The 15,432-nt window shown below is 39.9% G+C and overlaps 1 protein-coding gene across 6 annotated transcripts in view; it reads left to right on the forward strand.

The window, feature by feature from the left end:
• The window catches only part of diaph2 (diaphanous-related formin 2), a 388,637-nt gene that overhangs the window by 288,001 nt on the left and 85,204 nt on the right, over window positions 1-15,432 (forward strand). For all 6 annotated transcript variants that reach the window (XM_078788633.1, XM_078788638.1, XM_078788637.1 and 3 more), the window contains one exon: window positions 7,812-7,977. In XM_078788633.1, the coding sequence (XP_078644759.1) occupies window positions 7,812-7,977 (166 nt within the window). The remainder of the gene's footprint in view (window positions 1-7,811; window positions 7,978-15,432) is intronic.

Here is a 15,432-nt window from a genome sequence, read left to right on the forward strand (position 1 = left end):
TTTTGCAGTGATGGCAAAGAGAGAATGCGATGATTACCATAGAACCAGATTTGGAATTTACTGCTACATTGGACTGGGTCTGAGTGCTCACCGATAGAGTGCAATAATGTACACAAATCAATGTTATCAAGTAGAATGAAAACGTGACTAAAACAAATGACTGATGGTGAGCAAGAAATGAATTAAAGTAAGTAAAAGCAAGTAAATTGTGCTGATGGGTGGGTTTTGGCATTTTCTAGCATTACACAGTACAAATAGGTAATAAGATTGTGTTGATAACAGATTGGATTAATATAAATATCAGTCGATTCATTCACTGTTTGGCACGGTTTGGGAAAAAAACACATTTATTTAATTCAAAGTGTGTTGATTATCCCATGTTACAGCAGCCAAAGGGTTAGCATGCAGGCCTCACAGGAGACCCGTGTTCAATTCCACCCTTGGGCGTTTCCTCCCACATTCCAAAAACATTGGCGACTCCAAATTGTCCATAGGTATGAATGTGAGTGTGAATGGTTGTTTGTCTATATGTGTCCTGTGATTGGCTGGCGACAAGTCCTGGGTGTACCCGAAGACAGCTGGGATAGGCTCCAGCACGCCCGTGACCCTGGTGAGGATAAGCAGTAGAAAATGAATGAATGAATGAACAATGTGGACATTGTATACATTGTAATACATGCTGGAAGTATTTGAGTAATGCGGCTTTAATTTCACGTTTTGTTTTGTTTTAATCAAGAGAAGCATAGCAATAACCTTTCAATCATGGAGATTGTGAACTATATACCCACACCTACTGTACATGCACGCATATTCAGTATATGATGTCTAACCTTTCACGCTTGTTGTCATCCTTTCATGTGTGCCCTCCACTGTGTCATCTCCACATACTGGGGACATAGCGTGACAATGCCAATACGCCGTGTTTACAACGCTTATACTTGTCAAATCTCTAAAAAGGTCAAGTCTCTCGCCGTCCGCCGACACTGATTAAATCGGTAAACATCAATCCCGAATCCGTCCACGTCGCAGTGCGCTTCAATCCCAAGCACGAAACCCTTGAAGTGACAGGCACATTGACGGGCCGCCCGGACATCCCACGTGTCATTTAATAGGTACACCGACTAATCTTGTAAACAGCGGCACGCGACTCAAAAGGGTAGAGCCATTGCTGTGTCCGGGTGACTTTATTCAGGGGAGATGAACATGAAAGGATCATAACACATTACATTAACATCAGCGTTTCTCCCACTGAGAAGAAAATCGACATCATCTGACCTTAAAATAACACCATTAAGAAATCACCGGATAGTACAATGACTTGTAATGAAGCCGGCGTTATCACTGCTGTTGCCATGGCAACCACACTTTACACACAATGCTATTTATTTACCAGTGCTACTGTCAATCAACAAATTCACTTAAAAAGTGATGCATTTCCATCCATGCATTTTCAATGCTGCCTGTCCTTAGCAGGGTCGCAGGGGTGTGCTGGAGCCTATCACAGCAGTCTTCGGGCGAGAGGCGGGGTACACCCTGGACTGGTCGCCAGCCAATCACAGGGCACATATAGACAAACAACCATTCATGTGTACAACATCTCTCGCCCGAAGACAGCTGGGATAGGCTACAGCATGCCTGCGACCCGAGTGAGGATAAGCAGTAGAAAATGGATGGGTATTCTCAGGACATGGATCGTTTTACAAAACGTTTCTCCTCTTATTGATATTTACATTGGATTTTTAGAATGGATGTTGCAATGGAGTATATATTAAACATACTACTTGTACTACTACTAGTACTACTACCACTGCTAGAACTGCTATTGTTATTAGTCTTATTATATGATAAAATTACAATAATCAATAATTCTGACAGTGGCAACAAAGTGGACTAGCGGTTAGCGCGCAGGCCTCGCAGCGAGGACACCCGAGTTCAATTCCACCCTCGGCCATCTCTGTGTGGAGTTTGCATGTTCTCCCCGTGCATGCGTTGGTTTTTTTCCGGATACTCCGGTTTTCCTCCCACATTCCAAAAACATGCTAGGTTAATTGGCGACTCCAAATTGTCCATAGGTATGAATGTGAGTGTGAATGGTTGTTTGTCTATATGTGCCCTGTGATTGGCTGACAGACAGCTGGGATAGCCAGCAGCATGAATGAATGAAAGATTCTGACAAGAATCTTGCATTGTACTAAAAAAATAGCTGTTAAAGTATAAAGCAAAGTATAAATAAAAAAATAAAGTATATCCACTATGAGTATTTCAATGAGTGTCCTACAGCTGCCTTTAAAGTCTTCTCAGCAATACATCGTGATCCTGTTTCCTAAAGAATCAATGACAGGTCGTGTTTTCTCCTGACAGAGTGGTGATAAAAGAAAGATGGGAAAGGCAAACTAAAGTGAGATGGACAGAGAGAATATAAAAAGTAGAGTATATTGATCACATTCCTGAGCATAAGACCAGCGGCCCAGCAGTGCAGCTCCATTCAATAGTCCTATCATTACTACAGCATAAACTCATTGGATGCTGTATTTTTCCTGTGTTCGTGCTTATGTGTGTGTTCATCAGTGCATGCAGATGGAGTGCAAAAAAAAAGAAAAAAAAAAGGAGATGATGTGTTTCGATTCCCGAAGTTAATGAATCCCATTATAGGACCACTTGCAGGACATTTCTTGTTCCGAATACTTTCAGCTTAATGAAGTGTCCTAAGAGTAAACGCACAAGTTGAGGACGATATGCTTTAAAACACAACATTATCAATACAAACAGTCGCCTGTGAAATAAGCAAGTGGGCGTGGGCACTTAACAAACTTCTATTAAATGTAAAAGTGCAGCCTCAGGAAAAAAAGTGCACGTTCTTATTATCCACGCCGCTCACTGAATGATGGACGGGAAATGCACTCCACTCTCATAATTGGCAGAAAGAGAGAAACACGTCATGGGGACAATTCAAACAATAAGTGATGATGGCTAAGTAATTAGACTTAATGTGCAAAGGGGATAACCTCCTCCTTTATTAGATTATGCTCACATGGCGCCTGGCTGACAAAGATGGAGCACAACAGGCGGAGACAAAGGAGGGGAGGGATATCGGCGAGTCGTCTCCATTGGCAACGTGCAGGCACAGGGGCTATTTTTAGCTAATTAATTTAAGGCTCTAAATAATTAACTGATAATTATCTAGCGATCAGGTGAGACCCCGGTGGCGTCACAGAGCGTGGACAGCCGATGCTGTGACGAGGTTTCATGATGACGACGTGGACATAAAAGTGAGACACACTTGCAGGAAGAGGTGGATTTGCCAGTGATGGCTGTCTAATGAGTGACAGCAAACTGGCACTTACAACGGAAAAGATGTATGTGGCAGCTGTCTTCATGCTTACACACACACACACACACACACACACGCTGAAACTAATACATATGTAAATATAGATATTATACTTGGAGATTCTTCAGCGAGCATCTTGAAGGAAAGCTCAATGATGACACACTACTCAAATGTTGAACCTCACTGATGAAGAGCAATGAGTCATTTACTGTAAATCCGCCAATTCACTCCACTATTCAATTAACCGCCGAGTCTCCTATGTGCGTGGCAAATATATAACACAACACAGCAGCAACAGAACCAATGTTGTTATAAGCTGCAGAGTCAGCATTAATGCTGCTGGTGTCTTAATTGTAAACAATAGTACGATGTAGATGGGTAGTAACATTTTAAAGAGGTACAGTCGATACGTACATAGACTACATGGATCGCCAGTGATTTTGAAAAAAATAACAGTGAAAAATAACACAGTCACAGCTAAATTATTATTATTAATTATGATATAATGTTTAACATCTTAACATGTTTAATCTATGTGTATGTGGGGTTCACTCCTGCTTTGTTTGTGAGACCCACCATCACTGTTTAATTATTATATTGTATTATATAATATCTTGGGCTGCACGGTGTCTGAGTGGTTAGCACGCAGGCCACACAGCTAGGATTCAATTCCACCTTCGGCCATCTCTGTGTGGAGTTTGCATGTTCTCCCCGTGCATGCGTGGGTTTTCTCCGGGTAAAAACATGCTAGGTTAATTAGCGACTCCAAATTGTCCATAGGTATGAATGTGAGTGTGAATGGTTGTTTGTCTATATGTGCCCTGTGATTGACTGGCGACAAGCCCTGGGTGTACCCGAAGACAGCTGGGATAGGCTCCAGCACCCAGCAAAACGATCCATGTCCTGAGAATACCCATCCATTTTCTACTGCTTATCCTCACTCGGGTCGCAGGCATGCTGGAGCCTATCCCAGCTGTCTTCGGGCGAGAGATGTTGTACACATGAATGGTTGTTTGTCTATATGTGCCCTGGGATTGGCTGGCCACCAGTCCAGAGTGTACCCCGCCTCTCGCCCGAAGACAGCTGGGATAGGCTCCAGCACCCCCGCGACCCTTGTAAGGATAAGCAGTAGAAAATGAATGAATGAATATAATATCTTATATTGTATTATTAAACATTGTGCAAACTAGTGGAGACAAAATTTGTGCAAGTGCAAAGGTGGTAATGGCTTGGTTTAAATTTTCAGTACATTTGGAACTGTTAATACATACAATACAGTACAGTCATTTATCCTGTTAATAAAATACAGTCAAAAAGGGCACATTTCAGACATAGTTGCAAATGGCGATTAATCACGCTTAATCTAAAAACAGCAATGATTAATCTCATTTAGAATGGAAACATTTGACAGCCTTAATAAAGGAACATGACATGTTTACACGTACACAATTCAACATGCCTGAAAAGAATTAAGAATTTAAGTTTATTTAAACAATAATAGTCATAGAAAGTTAAGTTTTTGGTTTTGACTCGAAACATTTCCTGTTCAGCGAAAGTTTTATGATGCAGGCAGCTTGACGACAGAGCAGAGTATTTATATTTTTATGAGTTTCTAATAATTTCACCAATTATGAAAATTAATGGTCACACTCAATAATAGCGATTTTGCTTTGTCCCCTTGAAATATGCATTGTTCTGCACATTCCTGTCCTCGCTCGTCTCTTCTCTTTCACTTCAGCACCAGGTCACATCCTAAATTCCGGGATGTGGCTGTTTGCCTAATTCCCAGTGACAGGTCCAGTGTCGGCGCTGTGGTCCTGTACGCTGGACGCTGTCAGCCTCTTTCCCGCCTGCCCTACAGACCTTGCTCCTCATATGACTACACACACTCGCACATGACACAATACATCTGCGTCAATGTGAGGCTAACAACACAATATTAATGAAACAGCTCCTTTTGTCTTTATTTGGAATTTCCCCTCCACCAGTCAACGGGCAGCCGGGGTATAATTTGGCCCACAGGGGCTGTTTGGCAGTCGGCGAGAGGCTAAAGGGAGCAGCCGTGCTCTAAGCAGGCTTAGTGTAGGCCGATGGATGGATGGAGGGCCCGGTGAGCACACAGGAAAAGCATTAAATAAACATTAATGGAACTAGGTTGAAGGAGATTTATTTAGGAGGCTTCTGGCCTCTCACTGGAAGGTTGTTTTTTTTTATTATTTTTATGCAGCACTTTTAATAACTCTCTAATTCACATAGGTAAAGCATGCAGGTCATGTGTTTCCTCCAAGGTGGTCATTGGCAAAGAAACACTTCATATGTACATTATCTTTGAGAGAAGGTCTTGGATGTATTTTTGATATTAAAAATTAACTGAATTAATTACTATATACATTATAATATGTATTGTATTTATTTTAAAATTCATTCAATTTATTTTTATTTATTGTTTTAATAATTTAATTAGTTAATTATTATATACAAAAATAAGAACACTTCTGCACTCTACTCCCTGCGCTGTGCAGACACCGTTCACATGATGAGGCGTTCAAGCGCATTGCGCAACTTTGTGTTCGGCTTTCAGATGCCGATGTCGTCAACACTGTTTTTATTTTGCATTCACGTGAAAGTGAATTAATGTGTTCCAAAGTCAGACTGATGATGTAATAATTGTACAGGCAATGCCATACGGAATTTTTAATAACTTTCCTACAAATGTAACAGTAAATTAACTATTCTATTGCACTATTGCAATTGTTTGTTTGTTTGGTAGTTTGTCATTTTTGTTGTAATCATTTCACTTTGTGTTGTTAGACGCTTACTTTTCTGGCAGTAAGTCAGGTTCTATGGTTATCAGCACACTTGCTCTTTGCCATCAGGTTGTTTTGTGGTGGCATCCCACAAAAAGCCTGAAAAAAAAAAAACACTTGTGGAATTTCTGTCTTGCCATTCTGGTGTTTTAACCTTTGAAGCACATTTTGTTTTTAATAATTATGTTGTGTGTGTCATTTTGCAGACTTTCCCACTGAGGCATCGTCTTTGAAAGCATTTTATTTATAATGCAAGCCCTGTAGGAATGTTCTGTATCTTGAGTGCATTGGTGAGGTTCACTGCACAGGAAGTGAGGTGCCGGGAAGTGGCTCTCCTTCTCTGAAGCAAATAGTAGAAGACAGCAGAGACTGATAAACAAGGTCAAAGCCACCTAAACCTGCATCATGCATGTTGCACTGACACTCTTATTTATCAGAGCTTGACTCAAGACAGACTTTTAAGTTTATAACAGAAAAGAACAAACAAATAAAGTAAAAGTATGTTTGTTACATATGACATATTGTATAGGAAGCTAAAATAAACACGGAAGCTCAGTAATAGAGAGTGACTGTCAGGCCTCATCACTACGACATGTCTTTGGTGTGGAAATACAAGGAACCCAGGCAGTCTCAGTCCAGTCCCCCTCCCCATGGGACGTATACCGCTGTGTGGGCGTGTGAGAGAAAGCATGTGTGTGCCTATGTCTGAGAAAAAAGAGAAAAATCGAAAAAATAAACATAAAGACCCAGAGGCCAAAAGTAACCGGTTTCCTCCCACATTCCAAAAACATGTTAGGTTAATTGGCGACTCCAAATTGTCCGTGGGTATAAATGTGAGTGTTGGATATGAAATGTCTTTACATTCCAACATATGTATTTATGCACATAGATTCCATTCCCATGAGTGTGCATTTTCCCAGCTTCAGCCTTTCGCCTCCCTCAGTGTTGATCCTTGGAACATCAGGATCAAAGTTCAGCATTACTGTAATGCACCTCTTTTGGAAGGGAGTCAAGAACTGATACCCATTCACATGAAATATCCCTTTTTATGTGTAATGTCATCGGTCTCCATTTCCTGTTTACACAAAAGCTAAGCAGTTGAAAGCTTTGCATTTGTTCTCTTCTGACAAATGAACAAATCCCACCGAGGTGCACACCGAACAATGAATTGCGTGTACCTTTATACCCTTAGTATACAAAAGAATGTACTGTCTATGTCCTCCTTAGTCTTGGAGTATCCAAGTGCAGTCCCAGCGAGGTCATGTGGCCGCTGTGATAATGCTTAAACTCATGTTAGCCGTCAATACCCATTCAGCAGGAGAAAAGTGCAGTAAATTACACAGTGCAGGAGTGAGCAGCGAGGTTCAAAACAACCTGACCCCCGTGTTGTTGGAAGAAACAATACAGAAACAATGACTGCAATCAGCTCCTGCAGCAGCCATCTGTGTCACGCCACCGACTGCAAAACACCTTTTCACTGGTGCATGCTTTTAGCTCACCGTGCGATTGACTCCCAAGTGTGATGGAGGGTATTATAATGGCACGTTTGGTTGTTTATTTTCTTTGTAAACACCATGTTGACCTTGAATCGGGTGCTTCTCTCACTCCTCAGCTATTGTCTGTTTTAAACATGTCAAGTCCTTATTGACCGTTTTTCTTAACTGAGTGTCTCACGGCTTCTGCAAGCATGCACGAGAGCAGTACGAGAAGCTGTCCATCATGCACAAAAACATGCAGAAGCTCTACGAGAACACGGGCAGCTACTTTGCCTTCGACCCACAAGCCGTCAGCGTGGAGGACTTCTTCGGGGAGCTGTCCAACTTCCGCATCCTGTTTATGGTGAGTAACAAATACAAGGGAAGTACATTTATTGTCTTGACTGTCACTGACTGGATATTGATGAGAAAACCGTTCTAAATATGGTCAGGGCTTAGTTTATTTCCGACATGCTTAATGTTGTTGCATTGTGTACACTTGCACTATACACTCAGAGTGGGAAGAGGCAGAACTCATGTAGTCCTACATCTTCATGTCTCGGAAAATATGACCGTTCTCTTGAGAATTTAGCTGCAAATCTAACAAAATTGATGTTCAAAATATAACATTTTCCACCTGTCTGATCTCTGTGTGCATGTACAGACATTCCCAGTCATGCTCCCCCACCCAAACAACACTCCAAAAATAAAAATCAACATGTTGCCATGAAAACACTATTTCCTCATTAAAGATGCAATGTTAGGACGGCAGCAAGGAGTATTTTACAATCCACAACATTTCAGCAAGCATTGTTGTTATATCTTCTCAAGGGACAATGCTATAGAAATGAAACGTCAATGTACTTTAGAGTAGTCGGTGTACAGCTTGTATAGAAGCGTAGCTTTACTATTCACTGAAAATGAGGAGAACATGCATTCAGACATGTACCATGAAGCAGAACACGATCCTTTCTTACAATTCACATTTCCGTCTTTGATGACTCTAAATCAGGGGTGGGCAAACTTTTTGACTCGCGGGCCGCATTGATATGACAACATTTACGGGGGGGGGGGGGGGGGGGGGAGACTATATATTTTACACGTAACAGTCCACCTGGTATTATTGTATCTGTAAAAATGTCATGCAATCTGCTATTATTATTTATTATTTTATATTTATATTTAAATATTTTAAACATAATAAAATATTATAATAATTACAATAAAATTAAAATAATAATTATTATATTATTATTATGTAAATATGCAAATATAACAATAATATTATATAATTAATATGATAATTTGGATTAATATAATAATTATAATAATCATAGTAGTTCTAATAATAATTATAATAATCTAATAATAATAATAATAATAATTATTATTATTATTATTATTATTATTATGTGCTTGTGTCCCTTTTTTCAGGAGCACTTTGTAAACAACAAACCATGTCAACAAAACGAAATTGATAAAACCATCAAAAGGTTGGCTCAGGCCATGATGCCAGGTTGTATGTTGAGTTTAAATGATATACTTTGGAAAGATTGGGCGGGCCGTATTCAAACACTTGGTGGGCCGGATGTGGCCCCCGGGCCGTAGTTTGCCCACCACTGCTCTAAATGACAAGCGTCGACCCAAGTTACAAACATTTTCCAGCTGATATTTATTGAAAAGATTTGAGACAGTGCAATAAAACAAAATGTCCCAGCACAAAACACATTTTTTGGAACAATCCACCAACTCGTAATTTAACAAAAAGTGCCTGTAAAGGTTTTCTATCCTATTCCCGCCAATGTTTGTTTAGGCAGCTTCTCAGTAAAGACTATAGTTGAGTTCCATCATGGAGATTTTACTTTGAAGCACTGTTAACTAAACATAGAGAAATAAAGCATGCTAATTGTAACTTACATGATATACAAAGCTAAGCTTTGAAAATAAACCATTAGCAATTTCAAACACCTCCGAATATAAAAAAATAGACAATGAAGATTAAAAAAAAACGGCAAATAATTCCCAAGGTTTTGGGGCATTTTCAAGACCCACAGAATATTGAGTTTTTGGACTATATAAACATCAAAACTATGTAAAGAAACTTTAGTCTCTCTGCATTCATGAGAAAAAAATGTTTGTTTCTAGCCTTTTTGGGTCTTTATAAATCGGCAGTAGAACATAGGCTGGTTTAAGTGAAATAATTTTGACCAAAATCCATAAACAATAAACTTTGCCTGCACGGCTGAGTGGTTAGCGCGCAGGCCACACAGCTTGGACACCCGAGTTCGATTCGTTTGCATGTTCTCCCCGTGTATGCGTGGGACTCCAGTTTCCTCCCACATAAAAAAACAAACAAAACATGCATGCTAGGTTAATTGGCGACTCCAAATTGTCCATAGGTATGAATGTGAGTGTGAATGGTTGTTTGTCTATATGTGCACTGTGATTAGCTGGCCACCAGTCCAGGGTGTACCCCGCCTCTCGCCTGAAGACAGCTGGGATAGGCTCCAGCACCCCCGTGACCCTAGTGAGGATAAGCGGTCGAAAATGAATGAATGCAGAGAAGAACATTCAAGCAGAACGGTGACTGACGTCCATATGGTTTGTTTCAGTGACACCTCCAACATCTGAACAGTCGTTTACTTCTATAAAACAACAAAAATATTTCAATTAAAAAATAACTACATTCATTCAACATAACACAAAATAATCATCTATTTTGCAGATGTTTGCATGTGTTTGAACTATTTATGTATGTGACATATGTGTGGCTTATATAGTATATATAGTGGCATGAATTCTTCAGTTGTACCTCTATGAGTGCAAAAGTCAATCTGAAGCTGTTTTTGTTACATTGTTAAACACTGCTACCCCCCACCCCCCACCCAAACATAATGGAAAAAGCCGGCTTTGTAGCATTTACATTAAGCTTGCGACCGAGCAAAAACATCTTCGAAGAATACACTTGATGGAGGTAAATATGAGGTCTTAAAGAAAAGGTCAGACATGTGGTTAAAAGTATAAAAGCAAAAAAGATCCGTCCCTAGCGATAACCTCCCGCAGCTGCCAAAGTGATTTGTGGCTGTAAATTTCCCAGAGGCCGTGTTTATGACAAGTTGCGTGGCCCTAATTCCCCTCCTGTGGAAAGAAGCGAAATGAGGTGAACGTGGTTGCAAGTCCCATTGCTCACGCCGCTCGTGGAGTTAGTAAGTCAAAGTCGCACCTTGTTAGCATGTCTCTCGACGTCACCAGTCAACACATGAGCGTGCTTCTTATGTAGATGCCGGTTCCTACTTGAAGGACGGTCCCATATAACTAGCATGGGCCATTCCTTCAACAATTCATGAAACACACACAACAACACACACTGCATTCTCGGAGGGAGGAGTGTGTATTCCAACTGCTCTACCGCACCAGTGATCTCACCCACAGTGTCACCGCTATATCTCATTTGAATTTTACAAACTAGAGCGTCTGGTCTTTAAGCAGAAAATGTGTTTATTAGCCATCTGTTACTTATGTCGTCAGCCAGGATCTGTGTGTGTGTGTGTGTGTGTGTGTGTGTGTGTGTGAAGGAGATCATGTAAAAATACTTCTGCATCGGCATATAGATATTGAAATATTGTAGGGTGATGAAATCTGGCAGGGATGCCTTTAATAGTGTCAAAATATCATCTTCAGCATAATCAGTGTCATCATGATAATTTGCCATATTGTGAGGGAATTAGCCAGCTTTAGAATGACTGAGTGGAATATGGAACGGATACAGCATAACGCAGGACTCTAATATATTCTAATATCTTGCTGATGGACTAACTCGCAACTTTGCAAACCCGCTCAGGCTTCTTTTGGACTTATTAGAAAGTCACTCAATTAGCAGGGAATACTGTTAGCTCATCCCAGCCCATCTGCTGTGCTTTGATAACTCATTAATGGAGAAGAAAACATAATAAAATGCTCCTAGTCAAGATTACACATGCTGGCAGACATTGTTGTGGAAATATATGCTCACCACCAACTACGTGGAAACAGAAAGCGGAAGTCAGGTGCGTGACCGCGGTGTACTAACACAATTTTGCAAAGTGTGCAAAATAATCCACAATGGGGCCAAAGACAGTTGCAAGCATCAGCATTTTGAGGAAGATGCTCAAAAGCACTAATGTAAGTATTTGTGTTAAACATTTTTGTATTTCTGGAACATATCAATTGTATGCAAATTATTTCGTATAGTAAAAATGTATTTGCTTGGAGTACGTTTCAGTTAGAATCAGACTTTTTAGTTGCGATTTAGGATACAAACTAAGGTTCCATTGTGTTTGTTAACTTTTCCACCAGTTTCACACCCAAGCATGAACATTAAAAAAGAGAATTATTCCAGAAAAATTTTTGAAATTTAGGGAAAATAAGATTAATTTTGATTTTCCACAACAATTTAATTTCTCCTCTCTTTATATCTCAGTTATTTCCTCTTATCTCTCACTCACCAGCCAATCACAGGGCACATATAGTCAAACAACCATTCACAATCACATTCATACCTTAACCTAGCATGTTTTTGGAATGTGGGAGGAAACCGGAGTACCCGGAGAAAACCCACACATGCCCAGGAGAACATGCAAACTCTACACAGAGATAGCCAAGGGTGGAATCAAACTTGGGTCTCCTAGCTGTGTGGCCTGTGCACCACCCACTCGGCCGCCAGCAACCAGCCGGCGAGCAGTACCGTATAAGAAGTCCAAAAGAGCTGCAACTATTGAAATACAAATGCACTTCCAAGTAATTGCTTGACTATTGGTCCAACTGTGGCATGAAAGAAGTTGAGCCTTTTGTCAGTCATGCAGGCGCTTTGTCTCGGCGGGTGTAGGCGGGGCATACACACAGTACATAAAGAGTGTAGCCTTGTGAGGAATAATGCAAGGAAAGTGAGTTTATTGCAATATATTGTCATATGTTTTTTCTATTTTTTCATTGTACTTTGTGGAGTTTGTATGTTCTCCCAGTGTGTGCATTCTGAGTACTCCACTTTTCTCACATATTCCAAAAATATTAAATGTTAGGTACATTTGTGACTTTAACGGGTATGGCAAAAGTGGCTCCACAAAGCCAGGCTTTGTGCTCAAGATGCAACTCGACAGAACCTGACGTCTACCATCAGATTCGCTTCTACGATTGTGGTTCTCAACTTACGTTGTCAGGTCGGGTTTTGGGCCTTTGTGCGTTCACATGAAAGGGGGCATTTGACGTTGTATTATTTTTCATCCGCTCAAAAGTGAAGTGATCCAACCAGTGTATTTGACAAAAAAACAAGAACGTAATTATTATGCAGCGTTATGAGGAGTTCCCAAAAGATTAGACTACTTAAAGCAACACTATCACCGCCAATAGTGCGTGGAAAGACCGCTGACTGAATAATGCTGAGCATGTAATGAGCAAGATAACACAGATTTATTATCCTAACTTTACCCTATTAGCCTTTTTTATTTATGTACACTCAACATTGCACAACTTTGGCATTTTAGCACCTATGGATTTGGAGCAAAAACACATTTGTGTACATTTTTGAAGTACAGTACGTCTTCTGGTTGTTGCTCCCTGTGACCTCTAGGTGGCAGTGTTGATGTGAGTAGACAAACTATGAGGTTTCCGTCCGCTAATGTTGGCCTAATTATTTCATATTGCATTTTATTCCTGGTGCACGTGCTCATATGAACATAGCCTATTTCTTTGTCTGAAACTCGATCTCACTCACAGGTCGATAATATCATCAGGGAATGCTCTTTTTTTTCTTGATATTCCCCGGGGAACCTCGTAGGTTCTCAATAAATGGAGACGCCATCTCCGAATTAGTTAAACAGTGGCACTATCATAGCTGATTTTAAGCTGAAATCCTGGACGTAACCACGTCCAAGACACGTGTTTGTCTATATGTGCCCTGTGATTGGCTGGCGACCCTGCCTCTCATCCAAAACATCAGTGAGGGTAGGCTCCAGCATACCCCCATAACTCTAATGAGGACAAGCGGCATCGAAAATGGATGGCTAAATTTGACTTTTGTCGAAAGTAATATTGAAATCTTGTCTCATCTTGTGACCCGAGTGCCCCCCCCCCCAAATAATAACAATAATAACACTGGTTACTGCCATAGCCTCAATTGTGAACCACATCACTTCCTGTATGCCATCGATTCTGCTATCGTACAAGGTAAACTGGTCTTATTTTCTATATTTCATGTATAAAGTAGATGGCCCTAATAATGTTAAATATAGTTATTTTGAAGATTGTAAACCAGCCATAACTATGAAAATATACTCCATTCATAAAGAAGAAAATTCATCCGGTCCGTGCTCTACTGAGTAGCATTTTTGTCTTGTAAGGTTTAAACCAGGGGTGGGCAAACTACGGCCCGGGGGCCACATCCGGCCCGCCAAGTGTTTGAATACGGCCCGCCCAATCTTTCCAAAGTATTTCATTTAAACTCAACATACAACCTGGCATCATGGCCTGAGCCAACCTTTTGATGGTTTTATCAATTTCGTTTTTTGACATGGTCTGTTGTTTACAAAGTGCTCCTGAAAAAAGGGACACAAGGACATAATAATAATAATTATTATTATTAGATTATTATAATTATTATTAGAACTATTATGATTATTATAATTATTATATTAATGCTAATTATTATATTAATTATATATAATATTATTGTTATATTTGCATATATATTATATTATATTATTTTTATATTATATTATTTATTTTATATTATATTATATTATATTATATATATTTACATAATAATAATATAATAATTATTGTTTGAATTTTATTGTAATTATTATAATATTTTATTATTTTTAAAATATTTAAATATAAATATAAAATAATAAATAATAATAGCAGATTGCATGACAATTTTACAGATACAATAATACCAGGTGGACTGTTACGTGTAAAATATATAGCCTGCCCCCCCCGTAAATTTTGTCATATCAATGCGGCCCATGAGTCAAAAAGTTAGCCCACCCCTGGTGTAAACAGTAATGCCCCCCACTCTCTTTTTTTCTCCGATGAGCTGAGGATTTTACCACAGTACTGCTTGTTATAAAATAATAAAAAAAACTGTAAGACCAGATTTGCTGCGCTTACAAGTTAATATAATTTCCCATGCTGTCGCCAAGGCAAAGAAGCCTAAAAATACTCTATCAAACAAATATAGTGATGAAAGGATTGTTTTGGTATGAATGCGATAACTTACAGGCAGCCCCCACCAGTCACAGCGTAACCCCGTGTCCCTGTCTTCTTCTTCTTCTTAGCAGGCAAGTTTAAATCAGTGATAAAATATTCATACGCAGCTATTTGCTGGAGAGAATAATTTATTTTCTTGGGTGGATGCCTCTTTTAGAGATGCGCAACACGGGGAAGCCTTGAGGGAGCGGAGTGTGTGCTGTTACACTTTGATGGTGGGTGGGGGGGATGAAAAGTTGGTTTGAGATGGGGATCAGAGTAAAGGGAGGAGAATGATTCCGACAAGACGACCTTGCCGTTCTCCCTAATGAAGAAGGAAGACTGGGAGGATGTCTTGCAGACACCCAGGTACGGTGCCAATCCATAGGCTAGGAGATCAAATGCGTATTTAACCGTCTTGTCGACTCCGTGAATTATTACATTTTCATTTCTTTTTTTTTTATTTGGTAATGTCTTGTTGTCTGCACTCACCACTTTCTCATAAAACCATCATCACAAAAGATAATATTCACGTTCCTACCCTCACCTCAGGTCATGAACTTTGGGGAGTGACCAAATGGACCAGATCGAGAGT

Source organism: Doryrhamphus excisus, linkage group LG23, assembly GCF_037039965.1.
Source record: "Doryrhamphus excisus strain RoL-2023G ecotype Guam linkage group LG23, RoL_Dexc_Guam_v1.1, whole genome shotgun sequence".
NCBI classification, from domain to species: Eukaryota; Metazoa; Chordata; class Actinopteri; order Syngnathiformes; family Syngnathidae; genus Doryrhamphus; species Doryrhamphus excisus.